The following is a 21,590-nucleotide window of genomic DNA, read 5'->3' as shown; positions in this document are numbered from 1 at the left end:
AAGGTCATCAGATGCCTTCTGGGTGACGCAGGGTTGACATCCCAGGACCCGCGCTTACCTTCTCACTAGTGTAAACGCGCCGTGCAGATGGAGCCAGGACAACACCTGGCAAGCCAAGGTCAAAGCAGGGGAGGACGGTGAAGAGCCCGGCCTGGGCCCCGCAGGGGCGGGCACGTGTTAGAGGGCGCGGTGCCGAGCCACCAGGCTGAGGGACGATTGGGAAACAAAAGGCCACTGATGGTCCTGCTTCCTCTGGCCGGCAGTCCTCGCCAGGGTCAGCCGCGCCGGGACCCCGCTGACTGCGCTGGACGTCAGGAAGCGCCCGCAATAGTCACCCCTGCCCCACAGGGGCATCACAAGAAGGGAGACGCCGGGGCGACCGAAGCCACCACAGCCCGTGAGCATCGGCAGCGGGTGCCGGGCTCTCCGTGGAGGTTGGTCACAGCGCACCTGCGTCCCTGTAGTTTATTCCTGGGAAATGAAAACCCCTCGGAGACCTTGTGTTATTTTTAGAGATCATCATATGCAGGGATTGAACATTCTGAGGATTTATTTCTGGGCTTTTTAGGGTAACTGAGTCTGCCTTCCACCCCATCCTGTCTTCATTTTCGTTGTGGAGCCATTGGCACTAACGGCTGACTCTTTTGTGGGGACCGTTCGTAATTCACCAGTGGTGTCCTCACTGCACATGGCGCTGAGCACCTGGGAGGGGCCAGATCTGAACACTAGGGTGCACACGGCCCCGAACACAGGATGCATGCACACAGGCCTGAACACTAGGGCGCACACGGCCCCGAACACTGGGGCGCACACGGCCCCGAACACTAGGGTGCACACAGCCCCAAACACTAGGGTGCACACGGCCCCGAACACTAGGGTGCACACGGCCCCGAACACTAGGGTGCATGCACACAGGCCTGAACACTAGGGCGCACACGGCCCCGAACACGAGGGTGCACACAGCCCCAAACACTAGGGTGCACACGGCCCCAAACACTAGGGTGCACACGGCCCCGAACACTAGGGTGCATGCACACAGGCCTGAACACTAGGGTGCACACAGCCCCGAACATGAGGGTGCACATGGCCCTGAGCACGGACCAAACACCAGCTTGTGTGAGAATCTCCTGCAAACCTTGCCAGCCTGCAGGAGGGAAGCAGGGAGGGCTGGGCTGGCCCAGGCCCCGGAGCCCTTGCTGCCAGGAAGGGCACTGAGGGCCGGCTAACCGGTTGGTCTTCTCTCGACAAGGATCACTTACCAACTGGAAGCCCATCTGGAGGAAGTGTCCTTTGTGCTGCTGATAGGCGTTGGTCATTTTAAAGCAACCAAAAACCTTTACAACAAAAACACCTGCATGGCATTCTGCGCCGGAACAGACTTTCTCACATCGGTGCTGATCTGGGTGACACGAGGACCCAGGTCCCCGCGGTGGAGTGTTTCACACCTTCTCACCCGGCCCGGACACCCCCTCCATGCCCGCAAGCACCCGGCTCTGCCGAGAAGGCAGCCGGCCGGGAGCGCTGGGCCCTGAGGGAGCCAGGGCCAGGCTCCTTTCCCCAGGGTGGTGAGTCTCCCGGCACCCCTTCCTCCTGCAACTTCTGCGTCATCTGCACGGACTTTCATCCCGAGCGTTCCTCGGGGTCCCTCCACAGGTTTCCTTTTTGTGTTCATCTATTTATTTTTGAGAGAGAGGGTCCCAAGCAAGCTCTTGGCTGTCAGCGCAGAGCTCGACATGGGGCTCGAACCCACGAACCATGAGAGGACAGCCTGAGCCGAGATCAGGAGTCGGTCGCCCAGGGGCCCCCGCAGGCTCCTGGGTCACTCAGGAACAGCCGCCGGAGCGGGGCCTTGCTGGGCCCTCCAGACCGTCGAGGTGCGGGGGGCCCACGGAGGCGCCTGCAGACGCGCCATCAGGCCCCTCCTGCTCGAACGTCTGCGGGGTCTGCGCCGGGGCCCCCGCCTACAGCTGTCCCTTCAGGGGGGAGAGCCCCGCGCTCCCCTCCAGCACGAACGACGGGCAGACGAGAATTCTCCCAAGGGACAAAGGGGAAGCTCCCGGGGCGCCGGGGCAGCACAGTGGGTTAGGCGTCCGACTCTTGGTTTCGGCTTGGGCCACGGTCTCAGTTTGTGGGTCTGGGCCCCACGCCGGGCTCTGCATTGATGTCGCAAAGCCTGCTTGGGGTCCTGTCTCTCCTTCTCTGTGCCCTTCCCCCGCTCGTGCACTTCTCTAAGGAAATAAACTTAAAAAATTTTTTCTTTTAAAGAGGAAGACCGCAGACCAGGACGGCAGCGGCGGCCGGCACGGAGCGGGGCGCAGGCGGGTTGCAGCGGCTCCCTCACACCCCGCACGGCGTGGGGTCCTCACAAGCAGCTCCACTCGCACAACCGGACTGTAACGTGTTGTCATAATGTCACTAAGCCAGTCTGGGCTCTGGTCGCTGGGTTCTCTGGCCTGACGCCCCCCTCGGGTTAGGTGTAGAGCTAGGGGCCTGAGGGGGCCGCGGAGGCAGCGTCCCCGTGGGGCCACACCCCCACCTCCGGAAGGGCAGCAGCAGCCTGGCTGCCTCGCCGGCCTGTGTGCAGCTCTCAAGAGAGAACTCAGGTGAAAACGCTTTGTCAACGGTCTAGCGCCTTTAAAGAAAAGAAAGTGACAGCGGAGAAATGACTCAGACACACGTGCCAGCCACAGGCAGCAGGAAGCGGCGCCGCCACCCATGGAGTCCACCGCACGGTGTAGCGGACAGGTCAGCGCCGCGGCCTCCCGGGCTGCCTCCCTGGAGCTGGGGACACGCGCCTGTCCCATGCGGGGCTGTCACCCGGCGGCTCTCAGGGACATGGCGCGGCTCTGACATCAGCTACCGCAGGGCCTCGCCAGGTGCCACCTCTGGGTGCACCTCCTAACATCGCCCGGAGGAAAGGGCGCATTCCGAGCGACCGCTCGGGCCTTCCAGAAACCAGCCTCCAGCTCGCCATCCCCCCTAATTAGCCACCTCCCTAATTTTCAAGGAGTCCAACTCTATGCACAAAGTCCAGGAACATTCTAGTTCTGTGGTTTCTTAACACAGCAAGATGCTTAATCACACTCATGACAAAAATTTAAATCATTTATTGCCATTAAGATCCAGCAGTTAGTACACACTGCATGGAAATATGCACTTCATTAAATGTTGGCAATGAGATTTCAGCATGTGGCCAGCTGTCGGGTCCCATGGTCATTACAGCGAAGAATTCCGAGTACTTAGATGCTAATAATTACAAGTGTTCTCTTCAGTTTTTCATTAAGTAAATTCCAACAGGTGCTGTACACATTCCTGCAATAAAACCACCATCGGGAGTCACTAGACTGCATCTGTGGGGCTACTCTGCAGAGAGGGAACACAGTCAGTGCGTGTAAGGCGGCAGAGAGCCGGCCTGGGGCTCTCAGCTATTTCTAGAAGAATTGGTTAGTAAGAAGAGCATTCGGCCTGGTTCCCTGGCAAGCCTGTTCTGAGGATGGACCTGGACGCGGCGGCGGCTCACACGCTTCCCTTCCAACAGCTGGTTTCTCATGTTCCCTTGTTACGCCGATGGCTTTTTAGTCATCCTGGAAATCAACACAGAAAAACTCGGTGAGAAACACATGTCACTGCCGGCCTTGAAGGACCTGGATGCCTTGAAGACGACATCTTCACACTGATTAGAACTCGACGTTTTATAGAAACAGTAACGTCCTCCTTCACGTTAACGTGCACGTTTTAATAAGCAAACCCGCACTGCAAGCACTGTTCTGAACTCAGCAGCGTATTTTCTCTTTCTCAACAGCACATCTCTGCCCAGAACCCAGGTTCCCTGCCGCTAACACGTGGTCTCCGCGCACACTCTCCCGCCCCTCCCGCCCAGGGCCTCAGGATTTGAGTTGAATTCTCTGCAGTTCCTCAAAGCAAACGCAGGTGAATCGGAATGTGCTTACTCGTGTTTGATAAGGCGACTTCCCTGAATGAGCTGGGCTACTTCGTTCGTGGCGTGGCAGGCGAACAGAAGCCAGTTTCGAGGCTGCACCTTGTAAGCGAATCTCATGAACGTCAAGGAGTAACAGCAGAGAGCTGCCAGAGACATCAGAGCGCAGCGATGAGTTCCCGCTCAGGGACCAGCGGCCTGATCTTAATCAGAACGAGAATCTCTTCTGCTAAAGCTTGTGACAGACGGTAAAAGCCGTTGCTTACGTGCTCCCATGATGGGAAGCCCGTCCTCCACTTTACTGTGCAGCATTTTACTTATTAAACATTTCAAGGACATGTCTGCTGGCTGGAGCGCGCTAGGAGCTGCCTTCTGTCCCCTCAGGACCGCCTCAAAGGGCTGCTACCTAATCCCGCAACAGCACCTGCATGGCCAAGGAGGCGGCTTCCAAATACACTTAAAGGCACCTCTTCCAAACAGAAGTTTAAGAGGACACGTTTTCCGGCTGTGTGTCGATCTGAAAGGCACACAGGACCTTAACGCCTCCTAGATAACATTTCAAAACCGCTCTGCTGTCTGCTCCCCGTGGACAAGCGGCACCCCGCCGATGCTGTGCCACCCTACATGTCCCTACACGCGGGAGCCCTATCCGCTGCGGCCCTCTGCCCGCCGAAGTCCTCCCAGGCATGCACAGCCGCGTCCTTACCAAACGTCATCCGCCCACTGATAATCTCCGGAGACTTCTTCATGTCATTGATGGCAGCAATGGGAAGGCCCCAGTTGGCTACGGGGCCCCAGAAGTGCTGCAGAAATGAGAGGAGGGAGGAGAAGGGGGGGGGTAAGGCGTGGCCACGGAGCTGTGGGGGGACGGGTCGTCGCCACCGTGTGCCCGGCCCGCAGGTTTACCCCTCACCATCTGGGCACCTGGCTGTTCAAATGTGGGCCCAGCACTGAGCGGCTCTCCAAAGGCGAGCCCGGAGGCAGAGAGCATCTGGTCCCCATCGACTCCCAGCTCCCACCAGGGAACCTGACTGTCCCCCCGCCCCCCTACTGAGAGAACTTTAAACCCGACTAACTTCTTACCCAGTTCCCTCTTACGGCAGCTGAAACCTCGTTACAGCTATCCTCCGCAACGTAATGTTTACGTCTACCGAGACCCCCGTCAAACCCCCATTAAGATATCTGTCATCATCTCTTGCCACGCAGGACCTCAACTGGACATTTTTCCTGAAGAAAGTAACTTAAAATGGGAGAACCTGCTTTTCAGCTCGTATGAACGATATTAAGATCAGAGGGCCTGGAAATCCACACTCAGAGCCCCCGATACAGAGAAGTTAAGGTTGGAAACGACTTCTGACGGCAAAACCACCATGCGGTGACCGCAGCTGCCCCAGAACCACGATGAAGTCACCCGTGTTTAACAGCAGCAGCGCCCGACTTAATAAAAGTGGCTTTTCTATTAAGTTAAAAAGTGTTTTAATGCACAGGTTTCAATACTTTAAAATACGAAACCCCACATCGTTGGCTAAACACCCTTCTTAGTTTTCAGAATATTAAACAGCGACCCATCCACCGCTGCCGGCCAGAGCATTTGAGATAAATCCGGACGCTGAGTCCCCTCTGCCACTGACCAGGAGTCGTGGGAGTCCCAGATCCCACAAGCGGGGGGGGGGGGGGGGGGAAGTCCTAGAGCAATAAGGGGAAGGGCACCTGGCGTGACAGGAGAGTATATTCTGAAGTGCTTACTTCGCACGTGTACAGGGACGTGGCCTGAAACGGGGGACGCGTCAGGGCTCCTACAGGGCAGGGACGCCAACAGCCTACCGCTGAGCCAGGACCCCGCGAATGAGACACGGCGCGTGTGAACAACCTCAGAGGTTCTGGGGCGGCCAATGAGACCTCTTGTCATTAGACTGGATGTTATGTGGGGGAGACACACGCCGCTGGAACCTGAACTTCCTGTACCCGGATGACGGGCGGCCGCTGCCCCTTCTCTCTCCTGCCTTCCAGGCGGCTGGTGAGGGAGGGTCCCCAGCCTTCCGTCGCCGGCTTCCTTCCTCCCCCAGCTGTCCTGTCCCTGGGAGTCCCCTCATTTCCCAGCCATCACCGCAGTGTCTTCCTCTCCTCCCGTCTTGACCAGGCCTTTCTCCACTTGGTCTGCTTTTAGCTGTTTCTATTTAACCTCCCTCCACAGCCCTGCTCTGCGCGGTGGCCCCGTATCTACTTTGCTGCACAGACTCCGGGCTGAACAGGGCCTGCAGAGTTTACTAAGAGGGGCTCCCCGCCCCCCACCCAGGGCTACGGTGTCCTCCCTCACGGCCGGGGCCAAGGAGCAAGAGCACAGATCGGACCCCCAGTAGCCTGCAGGGTCTGCGCAAATGACAGGATTACGGATTCTGGGGGAGCACTGCAAACCGAGGGCTGTCTTCACATCTGATTATGAACACTGCTTCTTAAAAAGAACATGAAAGGTAAAAACACTTCCGATCCTTCCTCACCACAAGATCTAACCTTGGAAAGTCAACATGCACCTTTCCCTAGTACACGCCTCTGGCTGTCACTTCCCTGCGAAACACGCGTCTGGTCCACAGACCATCAGCTCAGCAGCGGGGGCACCGGCCCAGCCAGGGGTGAGCGCCCAGAGTGGACAGGACACCCTGGGGACAGCCACCTGCCTCCTGTAACTGTTAATGCACAAAGTCTGCAAAAGCCTGGAACAAGGTAGAACGATTTTCTTACCGTGCTGTTTTGTGAGGCGTCACCAAGGTGCAGATGAGAGACATGGAAAAAAAAAAAAGAGAGATCAGCTGCTTGGAAAGATTTCCGTGCTTCCAGGCCACTTCCGCCTGGCGCTCAGGGGACCAACGCACAGTCCGTCCTCCCTGAGAAGATGTGGGGACGTTGCGAGGAACAGCTCTGACTTCCATTTCATGAAAACGCACGTAAGGCTTGGAGCGAAGCCGCCCGCTAGAAATACGATGCAAATGGCTAATAGGAGCCACATGTGTTATTTTGAAATTTCAAGAAGCCACATTAACAAAAGTAAAACAAAGCAAGTTAATTTTATTAAGTGTGTTCTAATGTATCTGAAGTATTTTAATTTGAACGTGTCATCAACAGGAACATATTAATGTGCTATTTTACGCCCTTACTCTGTGCTAGGCTCCTGGGGATGGGGTGTGCAGGCAGGCAGGCACATCTCGTTCGGACTGGCCACGCTGGAAGTGCACACGGCTGTCACGCCGGACAGCACAGGCCCAACGGGGGCGTCTCTCTGGAAAGGACAGGGGACAGGAACGCGGGGCCGCGCAACTCCCCCAATGGGAGCTGGCCATTACTAACAGGTTGTAGCCAGAGGGAAAGCCCCCAGAAACAGACAAGTGACTTCACAGCTTGTTCATTTCACAGCTCTGGCACCTCACACAGTGCCCAGCACTTACCACACATTCAAAACGTCTTTGTTCAATGAATGGATGGCAGAAACTGTCAAGTGAATTGTTTTTCTGAATGTTAAACTCGGTACCATTTAAAATTACATCAAAAGTTTTATAATGAATCACTTTTGGTTGTGAAATGGCAATTCTTTTAAGAATATAGCTTTACTGTTCTGTGTGGCAAAATCTTATAGTGTATCTACTGGAAGAGTTTATGAAATGAAATGATAAAAGCCTTTATAAACACACTCACATCCAAACGGCTCTTTAACTGTTCTGATCTAGAGGTCAGGAAGGTTCTAATTTCCAGTGTGAAAATATGTGTTGATGGTGCTAATAAGATTCTTCAAAAGGTTCTACTATGAAATACAAGACAAGAAAAAGCCTTTCAGTGTTAAGTGAATTGTTTGACAAATTATGTTTCAACTATGGTAACAAATGATGTGACCAAGACCGTATTTCACAGGAAGCTCAAACTGAACACAGAGCTCTGTGGCAGAAAGGGCTGATCCCCTTACCAGAGTGACAGCAATATCTAGATTATGGACTGCGGTCACCTACAGCATCACTTTTTTTTTTAATTTTTAAAAATGTTTTATTTAATTCTGAGAGATAGAGACAGCATGAGCAGGGGAGGGTTAGAGAGAGAGAGACACAGAATCTGAAATAGGCTCCAGGCTCTGAGCTGTCAGCACAGAGCCCGACATGGGGCTCAAACCCACGAACCGTGAGATCATGACCTGAGCCGAAGTCGGACGCTCAACCAACTGAGCCCCCAGGCGCTCCCAGTGTCACTCTTCTTAAAGTATCTTTGTTCAGGATCCGAACTAAGAACTATTATTTAATTAGCTATAAATTGCCAGTGGCACATTTTTTTCTCACAAAAATACTTTAAAAGTTATACTCTTTAAAACGTAAAATGTCAACTTGCAGATAATTTACTTCTCAATTCAGGACTCTTGTTGAATTCTACAATAGCTCAAATTCTACCCTATTTTACAGCATGAAAATGATCACCAAGAAATGCTGATCTTCCAACCAAGAATACTCTACCCAGCAAAATTATCATTCAGAATTGAAGGAGAGGTAAAGAATTTTCCAGACAAGCAATAGCTAACAGAGTTCATCACCATCACCTAGAAATGGAGTTAATTAGTAACAAGAACACACATAAAAGAATTTCTCTGGAAAAGTAAATATATAGTGAAGGTAAGTGGATTAGTTACCTATAAAGCTAATATGAAGGTCAAAAACCAAAAGTAGTAAAAATAACAATGATTACAGTAATTAGTTAAGGAACAGACAAAAGATGCAAAATAATAACATCAAAAACATAAAATAAGGGGGGGGTGTTGAGTTTTAGAATGTAAATCATACTTTAAAGTTGCTGTCAGCTGAAGACTGTTACAGATACAAGTCATTACATGTCAGCCACATGGTAACCAGAGAGCAAAACCTCACAGTAAATAACAAAAGATAATGGTCATCACAGCACAGAGGGAGAGAGCAAGAGAAGAACATGACTGCAAACACATCCAGGAAGTGATCAGTGGCAAAGAGCAGATGCCCAGCAACAACCACTTTAAATGTAAATGTGCTGGGGCCCCTGGGTGGCTCGGTCAGTTCAGTGTCCAGCTCTTGATTTCCGCTCCAGTCATGATCTCACTGTCTGTGCGTTCAAGTCAGGCTCTGCGCTGACAGTACGGACGGGCCTGCTTGGGATTCTCTGTCTCCCTCTCTCTCTGCCCCTCCCCCACTCATGATCGATTTCTCTCAAACATACACAAACATTTAATAAAGAAATGTAAATAGACTGATAAATTCTTCAATCAAAAGAATGGTCGGATTAAAATAAAAAAGCAAGACCAAGACTGACCCACGTGCCGTCTAGAACAGACACACTTTTGACGTAAAGACGCACAAACTAAAATGAAAGGGCAGAAGAAGACTCCGTGCAAACAGGAACCAGAACAAAGCTACACTTACCTCTATCTGTATCAGACAAAGGAGACTTTAAAACAAAGGCTGTTAGTAAGAGACAAAAGAAGGGTTTCAGGTAACGATAATGGGGTTAATCCAACAAGGGGACATTTGTAAATACTTATGCACCCAACACAGGCACACCTAAATATATAAAGCAAATCATTAACATACCTAAAAAGGGAAAAAGGCATCAATTTAATCACAGTAGGGACTTTAATACTCCACTTACATCAGTGGATAAATCATCCAGATAAAACTGACTGGGCAACATCGGCCTTAAACACGTCAGACCAGACAGATTTAACAGATACACATAAATAACACTTCATCCAAAAGCAACAGAATACATATTGTTCTTTTTTTTTTTTTTAAGTTTATTTATTTATTTGGAGAGAGACAGAGACAGAGTGAGTGGGGTAAGGGCAGAGAGAGAGGGAGACAGAATCCTAAGCAGGCTCTGCACTGCCAGCACAAAGCCCAAAGCGGGACTCGATCCCACAAACCACGAGATCACGACCTTAGCCAAAACCAAGAGCTGGAGCTTACCCGACTGAGCCACCCAGGTGCCCCTTGAATACATACTGTTCTTAAGTTCACATGAACATTTTTCAAGAAAGACGTATTTCAGGCCACAAAGCGAGTCTTAATAAATTTAGGACTGAAATCAAGCATCTTTTACAACCATAGTGATATGGAACTAGAAACTAATTACATGAAGAAAACTGCAAAACTCACAAATGTGGAGCTCAAACAGGCTACGGAGGGGCGGCTGGGCAGCTCAGTTGGTTGAGAGTCCAGCTCTTGATTCTGGCTGAGGTCATGATCTCACAGGTCCTGAGACTGAGCCCCGCGTCGGGCTCTGTGCTGACAGCATGGGGGCTGCTTGGGAACCTCTCTCTCCTCTCTCTCTGCCCCGCCCCCATTTGTGCATGTGCACGCTTTCTCAAAATAAATAAACATTAAAAAAATTTTTTTTAAGTCTCAAACAACCTGTCATTTACTTCAAGGAACTAATTAAGAACGAAAGAAGCCGGGCGCCTGGGTGGCTTAGTCGGTCAAGCGTCCGACTTTCGCTTGGGTCATGATCTCGCGGTTCGTGGGTTCGAGCCCCGCGTCGGGCTCTGTGCTGACTGCCAGCTCGGAGCCTGGAGGCTGTTTCAGTCTGTGACTCCCTCTCTCTGACCCTCCCCTGCTCACGCTGTCTCTCTCTCTCTCTCTCCTAGAAATAATAAATAAAAAAAATTTAAAAAAAAAAAAAAAAAAAGAACGAAAGAAGCCCAAAGTCACCGGAAGGAAATAACAAAGATTAAGCAGAAATAAATGGGATTGGGACCAAAGAAGACAACAGAAAAGACCAATAAAGCTAAGAGCCGGTTCTCCGAGAAGGTGAACAAAACTGACAAGCCTGCAGTTAGACTCACCAAAAAAAAAGAATACAGAACTCACAACCAGGAACGAAAGGGACGCTTACAACGGCACCACATAAACACAAGGACCAGGCTAGGCCAGCGGAACGATCACACCCCAGCAAACCGGACAACCTGGAAACACAGATAAACTTCTAGAAATGTACGACCTACCAAGACTGAGTGAGGAAACAGAAGATCTGAACAGGCTGATCACAGGCAGGAGACTGAATCAGTAATCGAAAACATCCGACCAACAGAAATCCATGACCGGACAGCTTCACCAGTGAATTCTACCAAATAGTCAAAGGATTAATACGAGTCCTTCTCAGACACTTTCCAAGTATAGAAGACGGTAGAACTCTGACAAAAACATTTTACAAGGCCAGCACGGCCCTGATACCAAAACCAAACAAGGACGCCATACCAAAAAGGAAATTACAGGCCAGCATCTCTGATGAACACAGAAGCAAAAATCCTCAAGAAGATATTAGCATCAGGGCATGTGGCTGGCTCAGCCGACGGAGCACGTGATTCTCGGTCTCGGGGTAGGGAGTTCAAGCCTTATGTTCAGTGTAGAGATTACTTAAAAATCTTGGGGTGCCTTGGGGGCTCAGTCAGTTGAGCACTGGACTCTTGGTTTTGGCTCAGGTCACAATCTCACGGTTTCATAAGCTCAAGCCCTGGGTCGGGCTCTGTGCTGGCAGTGTGGAGCCTGCTCTGGATTCTCTGTCTCCCCCTCTCTCTCCCCCTCCCCAACTCACACTGTCTCTGTCTCTCTCAAAATAAATACATAAACCTAAAAAAATAAAATAAAAATAATAAAATCCCTAAGAATAAATCTAATCAAGTGAAAGACCTGTATGTTGAAAACCACAAGATGTTAATGACAGAAACCGAAGAAGACACAAATAAGTGGAAAGCTATCCCATGAAGCTCAAGGATCGAAGGAACTAGTGTTGTTAAAATGTCTCTGTACCCAAAGCAACCTACAGACTCAATGAACTCCCTATCAAAATGCCAGTGGTATTTTTCACAGAAATAGAACAATCCTAAAATTAGTATGTAACCACAAAAGACCTCAAACAGGCGAAGCAATCTGGAAAAAGAACAAAGCTGGAGGCATCACGCTCCCTGATTCCAAACTATTTTACAAAAATGTAGTAGTTAAAACAGTATGGTATTGGCATAGAAACATGCATACAGATCAATGGAACAGAACAGAGCCTAGAAAGGAACCCACACATATATGGTCAATTTATGGCAAAGGAGCCAAGAATACACAACGGGGAAAAGACAGTCTCTTCCATAAGTGCTGCTGGGAAAAGTCAGCCACATGAAAAAGAATGAAACTGGACCATTATCTTAAAATAGAGTCCAAACTCACATGTTTAAGACATGAAACCATAAAACTCCTAGAAGAAAACAAAGGCGGTAAGCTCCTTGACACTGATCTTGGCAAGGGTTTTCTGCATTTGACAGCAAAAGCAAACATAAATGGGAGTACATCACACTGAAAAGCTTCTGCGAAGTAAAAGAAACCATCAGTAAAGTGAAAAAGCAACATACTGAATGGGAGAAAAGATTTGCAAATCATGTAATAAAGGGTTAATATTCAAAATATAAAAATAACTCATAAAACTCGACAGCAGAAAAAAACCAGTATGATTAAAAAATGGGCAGAAAATCTGAATAGCCATTTAAAAAAAAAAAAAGACATACGGACGGCCACTAGGTACATGAAAAGATGCTACACATCACTCATCATCAGGGACATGCAAATCAAAACCACCACGAGGGTTCACCTCACACCTATCAGAATGGTATCATCAAAAATATAAAATATAAGTGTTGGGAAAGATGTGCAGAATGTATACTGGTGTGGCCACCATGGAAAACAGTATGGAAGTCCCTCAAAAAATTAAAAAATTTAAATAAAAAATTATAACTGAATTAGATATGATCTAGCAATTCCACTTCTGGGTATCTGAAGAAAACAAAAACACTAGTTTGAAAAGACATATACAGCCCTGTGTTCATTACAGCATGATTTGCAACAGCCAAGACATGGAAACTACCTACGTGTCCCCGGGTGGAAGCATGAATTGTAGTAACACACGTAACGGGATTTTACTTAACCATAAAAATGAACGAAATTTTACCACCTGCTACTACACGGATGGAGCTCACGGGCGTGATGCTCAGTGAAATAAGTCAGAGAAAGATAAATACTGCATGACCTCTGATGTGTACAATCTTACACACACACACATGACACACACAAGCTCACAGACACAGAGAACGGGCTGGTGGTTGTCAGAGGCAAGAGATGGCGGATGTGAGAAATGAGTGAGCTGCTTTGTTTTTGTGTTTAAATAAGCTGAGTAAAAATTCTTAAAAAACCATAATAAATAGCCATTTAATGATGGTAAAACAATCAGAGAACACAGTCCTTCTAAACAACTCTGGTAAACACAGAAACCCACAAAGAACACCCCTGATCTCCGTGTCAGTTGCCCAGGGCAGGAACCGCCCACAGTCCTGAGATGCACATTCCCGCAGAGCCAAGCTAATTTAAAAAAACCCCTTCCGGGGCGCCTGGGTGGCTTAGTCGGTTAAGCGTCCGACTTTCGCTTGGATCATGATCTCGTGGTTCGTGGGTTCGAGCCCCGCGTCGGGCTCTGTGCTGACTGCCAGCTCAGAGCCTGGAGCCTGTTTCAGTCTGTGACCCCTCTCTCTGACCCTCCCCTGCTCACGCTGTCTCTCTCTCTCTCTCTCCTAGAAATAAAAACATTAAAAAAAATTACATTTATAAAAAAACCCCTTCCTAGTGTGTATGAGTACCTGTTCTAAAGAACATTCTAAAGAATGTTCTAAACGTACATAAGCATCACGCAAACTTTAATTTGGGGAGAGTAATATAAAACTGTGTAGAAAATACCTTTGATTTTCCCTTTATTTGGTAGGCTGTGCTTATATCCGTGAAGGTTAAAAAAAAGAAAAGTAAAAGGGTTTTCTTGTGTTCTTATGACCTTGAACTCTCAGGGAGAAACTCGACCTTCCTGGCTGAGGATGATGGTGGTGATGAAGGATGAAACCAAACCAAACCAAACCTTATCCTGTCTTTTCCCTTAATTTGGAAGTGACTAGTGGGTTGGTTTCTCCTAAGCTCATTTTAACTTTCTTTTTTCTTTCTTTTTTTTTTTTTTAAATGTTTTATTTATTTCTAGGGGAGAAAGAGAGAGAGAGAGAGACAGCGTGAGCAAGGGAGGGTCAGAGAGAGAGGGAGTCACAGACTGAAACAGGCTTCAGGCTCTGAGCTGGCAGTCAGCACAGAGCCCGACGCGGGGCTCGAACCCACGAACCGCGAGATCATGACCTAAGCTAAAGTCGGACGCTTGACTGACTAAGCCACCCAGGCGCCCCTCATTTTAACTTTCATGGTGTCTCGTGGACACTGCCAATCTGAGATATTTTCCTAAATTCGCGGACGGCGAGCCCGGCCGGTCTGGGCAACCGGAAACGTGCTGAGCTGGCCGCAACGGCCCGGCCGGCAGCCAGGCACAGTCTATCTACCCCACGACGTAATGTGCGGGCAGAGTCTGAGATGCTCGAAGTCACAGATCTCGCGGGGGCTGGAAGTGTTCATCTGCACGTATTTACGGCCACCAGGTTTTAGCAGATTTTCAAATTCAAGTTAAATTGAGGCAGTTGTAACAATTAGGAAGTGTGCTACTCGGCCACCTGCAGCTGGCCTAGACGAGCCCGGCCGACAGGAAGGACGCCGGGGGGCGGGACTGTGCGGGCCTGAAGGCACCGGTGGCCCGCCAGCCTCAGACCCGCAGCCTCACGAAGTCGGTGGCAGGGAAAGCAGGCGCCGGGCAGCTGTGGAGGCGGCGCAGCCGAGACACGCAAAGGTACCTGGCAGCTCAGCCCTTCCTGAAACCCTGCCTGGGCAGCACTACCCGCCTCTAACCCTAACTTCCTGCCGCGGCTCCACACGCCCGGGGTCCAGAGGTCCTCGGGTCTGGTCTAGAGACCATTTCTCACGCGGCCAGTGAGGTGCTGGGCTCTTGGGTCCCTAAGGTCCACGCTCGCGCGGACAGTCTGTCCTTGGGAGGAGGGAGCCCCTGCGGCTTCACTGCAACGTCTCGCCGGGGTAGTGAGCAGGAGCACGTCCACGTTAAAATCAGAATGGGGTAACCATTAGAGAGCATCCAAACAGCTGACTTCAGATTCGTAAGTGCGCTAACACGGGGCACCTCGGGGGCTCAGTCGGTGAAGCGTCCGACTTCGGCTCAGGGCATGATCTCACGGTTCATCGGTTCGAGCCCCGCGTCGGGCTCTGTGCTGACAGCTCGGAGCCTGGAGCCTGTTTCAGATTCTGTGTCTCCTTCTCTCTCTGACCCTCCCTGCTCATGCTGTCTCTCTCTCAGAAATAAATAAAACATTTTTAAAAAAATCAAAAATTGATGTATCAAAAAACCCTGTGTTTCCATAGGAGAGAATATTGGGAAACAATTAAAAATCATGTTTTTGGGGCACCTGGGGGCTGAGTTGGTTGAAAGTCCGACTGCAGCTCAGGGCATGATCTCACGGCTTGTAAAGGGTTTGAGCCCCATGTTGGGCTCTGTGCTGACAGCTCAGAGCCTGGAGCTGCTTCGGATCCTGTGTCTCCCTCTCTCTCCCCTGCTCACGCTCTGTCTCTCTGTCTCTCAAAAATAAACCTTAAAAAAATTTTTTTAAATTTATTTTTAAGAGAGAGACATTGTGAGCAGGGGAGGGTCAGAGAGAGAGAGAAAGAGAAAGAGAGAGAGAGAGAGAGAGACACGGAATCCAAAGACAGGCTCCAGGCTCTGAGCTGTCAGCACAGAGCCCGACGCAGGGCTTGAACCCACAAACCATGAGATCATGACCTGAGCCAAAGCCAGATGCTCAACCGACTGAGCCACACAGGTGCCCCCTAAAAAAATTTTTTTAAGTGTGCTGACACATTAACGGACTTAAAAACACTCCACGATTGAGGTTTTACTTAAGAAAACATCCTTTGCACGTGTATCCAAACATTTACATATACGGACCCATTCACCTCTCAGGAAAGGGGGTGAATCTCCAGAATAAATCTGCACAGACCATCACTGATTTGACTGTTGAAGCGCAGGTCTTACACAGCATACCTCACGTGTTCGATCTTACGCATTATTCTTAGCCCCATTCAGAGGTCAGAACGAGGGAGGGAAAACAAAGAGCAACTCTCTTTTACTCCATCGAGAAAGAGTAATTTTGAAAATTAAAGAAAAAAAAAAAAAAGATAGGGGTGCCTGGCTGGCTCCAGTCAGTAGAGCATGCAACTCTTGATTGTAGGGTTGTGAGTTCAAGACCCACTTTGGAGATTACTTTGAAAAAAAAAAAAAAAAAAAAAGATAACAGATTCAGGAAGTCCTTGACTCAAGATCCTCGTTGGTGTAAGAAAGTCAGCCAGAGGAGGGGCGCCTGGGTGGCTCAGTCGGTTAAGCGTCTGACTTTCGCTCGGGTCATGATCTCGCGGTTCGTGGGTTCGAGCCCCGCATCGGGCTCTGTGCTGACTGCCAGCTCAGAGCCTGGAGCCTGTTTCAGTCTGTGACTCCCTCTCTCTCTGACCCTTCCCTGCTCATGCTGTCTGTCTCTCTCTCTCTCTCCTAGAAATAAATAAAAACCTTAAAGAAAAAAAAAAGTCAGTCAGAGGAGGGATGGAAGGCACCAAAAAGTGTATCAGAACCCAGAGGACTAAACATGGCATGTTAACAATAAAGAATAAATGGGTCACTTCTGTCAAGCACGATGCTATATTGTTAAAACAGCTACCAAAGCACAAAACGTAAGTAACCGTCCAGGACGACACAGCTAAAAATGACTGGGGCTAGGAGTCCAGTCACCGTTCAAACTCATCACTCAGTCCCATCTAACAAAAGCCGTCAGCAACGACTTCATGTTGTTTAGTATTAAGACCCTATTTAAATGTCCTGGTAACTCCTTTTATTTTTATCCATTCTACATCCCACCAAAGTCCACACTCTACGGTTGGAGCCTATCCCTTAACTCCTGTTGCTTGGGGGGGGGGGGGGGAGGAGAACATTTTAAAATGTATTTTGGAAATCCACATTAGTAAGAAAGATATTTCAATCTTATTCATAAAACATGACTGACAGATTTTTATAATCTGTGTGAAATAAGAGTTTATATTTTTGTTGAAACACTCAATTGTCTTATTAAAATAATTTCTACGGGGCGACTGGGGGGCTCAGTTGGTTGAGCGTCCGACTTCGGCTCAGGTCATACATCAAAGTTCTTGAGTTCGAGCCCTGCATCGGGCTCTCTGCTGTGAGCACAGAGCCTGCTTCTGATCCTCTGTCCCTTTCTCGCTCTGCCCCTCCCCTACTCGCGCTGGCTCTCGCACTTTCTCTCTCTCAAAACGAAATAAAACTTTAGAAAAAACTCTGGAACAGCTTTAGCTGAGAGCTGTAGCTCCCTTCAGTAGGCTGTAAAAGGCGCCCAGACGTTTGGCTGGAGGCAGAGCAAAGTCAGTAGAGCAAGTTCCTGGGGAGGAGAGAACACGCGGCCCCTCGCTGCTGATGGAAGGGAGACACAGTGAAGTTTCTTCCTTGGGCTTCATTCTCATCTGCAAAAGCGCAGCAGGGGCCACGAGCAGGTGGCTTGGGAGACACACAGGGAGAACTTTCCTTGATACGTTCAAGGCGGAGAAGGTTCTCTTTCTAGGAGAAAAGGCTAAAGTACAGATCTCCTGGCGAGAGTTCGGATACGGGCCCTCTGCGCCCTCCACCACCCACCACCGCTGGGCCGGCACGAAACCCCGCTGCCGACGGCAGGGAAAACGAGGCCAGCCGGCATCTTGCTCCATCCAGTCAGTTCACAGAAGCAATTTCAGGTCAGAATCACGGAGCTTTACACCTCACACGATGTTAACTTTTTCCGTAAGAGTATACGGTGTTTCTGCTCTCACACACACACACACACACACACACGCACATGCACAATAGCAGAATCTAAATTGTATGGTGATTTTGAGTTTCTGAGTATTTGTTTTCACATCCCTCACCCAGTTTCATGATCTCAACAACCCAACTAGATAGGGCATAATCATTAAACCCATTTCACAGTCAGGTAACAGGTGCACTGGGCTTGGACCTGCTGGGGACCCGCTGGGTAGGAGCCCCCCTTGCATCAGCCGCCCCAGCAGACAGCACTCTTTCCGGCGCTACCACTCTCTTCCTCAGTTAGTCAGGGCCTAACTCGAAGTAACACTGGAAAAAGTATATATACATTAAACCACATGAAGTTAATCTGAGGAAGAAAGGTTAAGCTGTGTCAAAGTATTCAATTAAAAAGTGTGGCTCGGGAAACCTAACTACTAGGAAAAAAGACAGAAATATAAAAGAGTAAAAATAAGAATAGAAATAAGTAGAAACGCAGGGCTCACTTCCTTGAAAATACATTTTAAAAAATTTTAATGTTTATTTTATTTTTTTTTTAATTTTTATTTATTTCTAGGAGAGAGAGATAGACAGCGTGAACAGGGGAGGGTCAGAGAGAGAGGGAGACACAGACTCTGAAACAGGCTCCAGGCTCTGAGCTGGCAGTCAGCACAGAGCCCGATGCGGGGCTCGAACCCACGATCCGCGAGATCATGACCTAAGCGAAAGTTGGACGCTTAACCGACTAAGCCACCCAGGTGCCCCAATGTTTATTTATTTTTGAGAGGCAGAGAGAGAGCATGAGCAGGGGAGGGTCAGAGAGGGAGGGAGACACAGAATCTGAAACAGGCTCCAGGCTCTGAGCTGTCAGCACAGAGCCCAACGCAGGGCTCAAACCCACAAACTCTGAGATCATGACCTGAGCTGAAGTCGGACACTTAACGGACTGAGTCCCCCCAGGCGCCCTGAAAATACATCTAGCAAACTATTCCTATGTGATAGAACGTTGGGTAATCATCAGTATTTTTTTTTACAAAATGAATACGGTGTAACCACTTTATTCTTAATTACTCCATACAAGCTGATCCTTTGCTGCACCCAACGATTAGGAAGGCCCGATAGCAGAAAACAGTAGCAAAAAAGGCGACACTCAAAGCCAGAGAAACCTGAGTGCAGGGACTGAGGACTTGTCCTTGGGTACTGCCCACTCAGATGCCCCAACCCGTTCCTCTCGTGAACCACTCGGGTCCACAGCACAGGGCATGCGACTTCCTGACCACTGTCCTATTTAAGGACAGGAACTTCCTATGTGGGAAGTCAGGAGTGAAGCCTGTTTCCAAATTTACTGGATCACAGGAGAGGCTGAGCTGCTTTTCCCACCCTGGTGCTCTGTACCATTACACCTGAACAGTATTTGCGAAGCTCAGGACTTAAAAAGGAATCCTTTTCCTACTGGCAAACGTTCAGTGGCCTTGATGCTGTGCCTTTCGGATGCTTACAGGGCTCCCTCGTCCTCAGTGGTCATCACCTCGCCTCCTTAGCACACGATTCACTATGGGAAAAACAGGGGCGCCTGGATGGCTCTGTCCCTTACACGTGGCACTCTTGATTTCAGCTCAGGTTATGATGTCAGGGTGGTGGGTTCGAGCCTCAGGTCTGGCTTCTCGCTAAGTTTGGAGCCTGCTTGGGATTGTCTCTTCCCAGCTCTCTCTCTCTCTCAAAAAAAAAGGAGACAAAACACAGCCCAACACCTACCTAGGTTTTAAAATCACACCACAGGAAAACCAAAAATTATACCCCTAAATAAACTATTTAAAACCCTTTCAGGGGCACTAGACCGGCTCAGTCGGGAGCACCTGCAACTCTTGATCTCAGGAGTCGTGAGTTCGAGCCCCACCTCGGGTGTAGAGACTACTTTTAAAAAATTAAAAATCTCTCATATCTGGTTGCGATAAGAAAAATAAATACAACTGTTGTAAAGTTATACTAAATATTCTGAAGTTAAAGCAAGAGTCTCAAGACCCCAGACGAAAACCAATTGTGGAAAGTGTGTCCTGGGCCCTTGCACCCGCAAATGCCCTTTGTAACTGGGAAGGAAGAGTGAAGGGAAAGTCGAATACGGACAAGTACGTCCTTGGAGACGCGTGGCTCTACTTCGGCTGCCGGAATACTCGTATACGAAAGTATTTCAGACTCGAATCCCCTCCCGGCTGAGACTGAGAGTCCTCCCCGCCAGAAGACGGAAGGGCGAGCGGGACGCGGCACACGTCCGGCGGGGCCTCCCGCGGGGGCGATCGGCGCACCTGCCGCGCACCTGCCGCGCACCTGCCGCAGCGCCCGCGTCCCGGGCGCGCGCGCTCTCCCTGCGCCTCCCGCTGCCCCCTCCCAGCCCCACACCTGCGCGCACAGCTGCCCGGCAGGTGCACTGAGGCGACAGCGGCCGGGAAACCGCGCCGGGGGCCGGGCCTCGCGCTGCCCGGAGCCCGCCCCTCCGGTGCCCCGCCGGCCCCGCCCCGCTGCCCGGGCTCCGCGGCCCGGGCGGCGTCAACCCCGACCCCCGGGAGCCCTCAGTGGCTCCGGAGCTCCGGCCCGGGGCCCTCGTCACCTCATGAGGTAGTCCCGAAAGTCCTTGCTCCGGACATAGTCCGCCGCTTTCCGCACCAGCGCGCCCGCCATGGCCGTGCCCGACGCCAGACACCCCGCAGTGTCCCGGCCGCCGCTCCTCGGAGCGCAATGACACCCGGCCCAGCGGACAGCTGGAACCCCGCAGCCGCCCGCGGGCCCGCGTCACGACAGCCGGCTCCGCCTTACGGCCGCGCCGCGCCGCCCGGCGCTCGGCCTATGGGGGGGCGCGGGGCGGGAGGCGGCGGCGCGGATTGGCTGGGGCGCGCTGCCGTAAAACGCCCGGGGGCGGCCGGGGATTGGCTGGCACTGGCGCAGCCAGGCTGCCGCAGTCCCGGCGCGGAGGTGACGGGCTGGTGGCGGCCGCCGGGGCGTCTGGCCCGAGTCCCGGCAAGGGCACCTTGGCGGGGCCGGGTGCGCCCGGAGGGCCCGCGTGGGCGGCCCGCAGCGGCGCGGGGTGCGCTGGGGCCCGCCCTGTCGGGGAGGCAGGACAGGAGGCTCCGGTTGTTTAGGTCTCTTTTTTAATTGTCCCCCGCCTTTTTTAATCGTTGAGGTTTGGGAGGCGGGGGAGGGGTGGAGAGAGCTGTGGAGGCCGACGATCCAAAGCGGCTGTGCTGCCTGTGCTGCGAGCCGCGGAGAGCCTGATGCGGGGCGAGAATTCACGGACGTGACAACGTGGCCTGAGCCGAAACGGATTGCCTAACCCGCTGGGCCATCCAGGCGCCGCGGTCTTTAAAATCTTCTGGAAGGGCCCCAGATGAGGACCGTCGGCCCTCGCCGCGCCTTTGGGGAAGGTGCAGGGCACGGGGGCGGCGGGCCGGTCCTGGCAGGAGCCTGACTAAATTGCATGTAAACACTGCGGTGGGCGGTGGGCGGTGGGCGGGGTGGATTGACATGGGCCGTGGACACGCACTTTGACCCTGCCAGCCCCGCCCCAGCGGTCCCCCCCCGCCCCGACAGGCACGCTTGTGCAATTTCAGATGAACAGTATTATTTTTAGTGTGTCCACCCACAGGGAGAGTGAAATCACGCTGCATCCATTCCACTGAACAGTGTACAGCAGCTTGAAAGAGGAGGGTGCTCCCCATATGCCGGTGTGGAAAGATCTCTGAACTGTTTTAAGAAAAACCAAGGCGCAGAATCGTGTGTGAAGTGTGCTTAGGGACACTTCTGTGCATAGGGACAGAGAAAAATCTATACATTTGTTTCCAAAGAGAAAAGGGACACGTTCGCAGGG

General features: G+C 51.0%; 1 protein-coding gene across 1 annotated transcript; it reads right to left on the bottom strand.

The window, feature by feature from the left end:
• Positions 1 to 3,087: 3,087 nt before the first annotated feature.
• Positions 3,088 to 20,538, bottom strand: MPC1 (mitochondrial pyruvate carrier 1). The gene is made up of 5 exons (XM_039257133.1): positions 20,337 to 20,538; positions 6,677 to 6,680; positions 4,644 to 4,740; positions 3,951 to 4,083; positions 3,088 to 3,584 (listed from the first exon to the last, which is right to left on the bottom strand). Exons 1-5 carry the CDS (start codon positions 20,405 to 20,407, stop codon positions 3,560 to 3,562), a joined length of 330 nt encoding a protein of 109 aa, XP_039113064.1. The 5' UTR covers positions 20,408 to 20,538; the 3' UTR covers positions 3,088 to 3,559.
• Between the last annotated feature and the right edge of the window lie 1,052 nt (positions 20,539 to 21,590).

This window comes from Hyaena hyaena, unplaced genomic scaffold, assembly GCF_003009895.1.
Source record: "Hyaena hyaena isolate Hyena2069 unplaced genomic scaffold, ASM300989v1 scaffold_603, whole genome shotgun sequence".
Taxonomy (NCBI): Eukaryota; Metazoa; Chordata; class Mammalia; order Carnivora; family Hyaenidae; genus Hyaena; species Hyaena hyaena.
The sequence above is the reverse complement of the archived record's forward strand: the minus strand, read 5'-3'. Positions and strand labels throughout refer to the sequence as shown.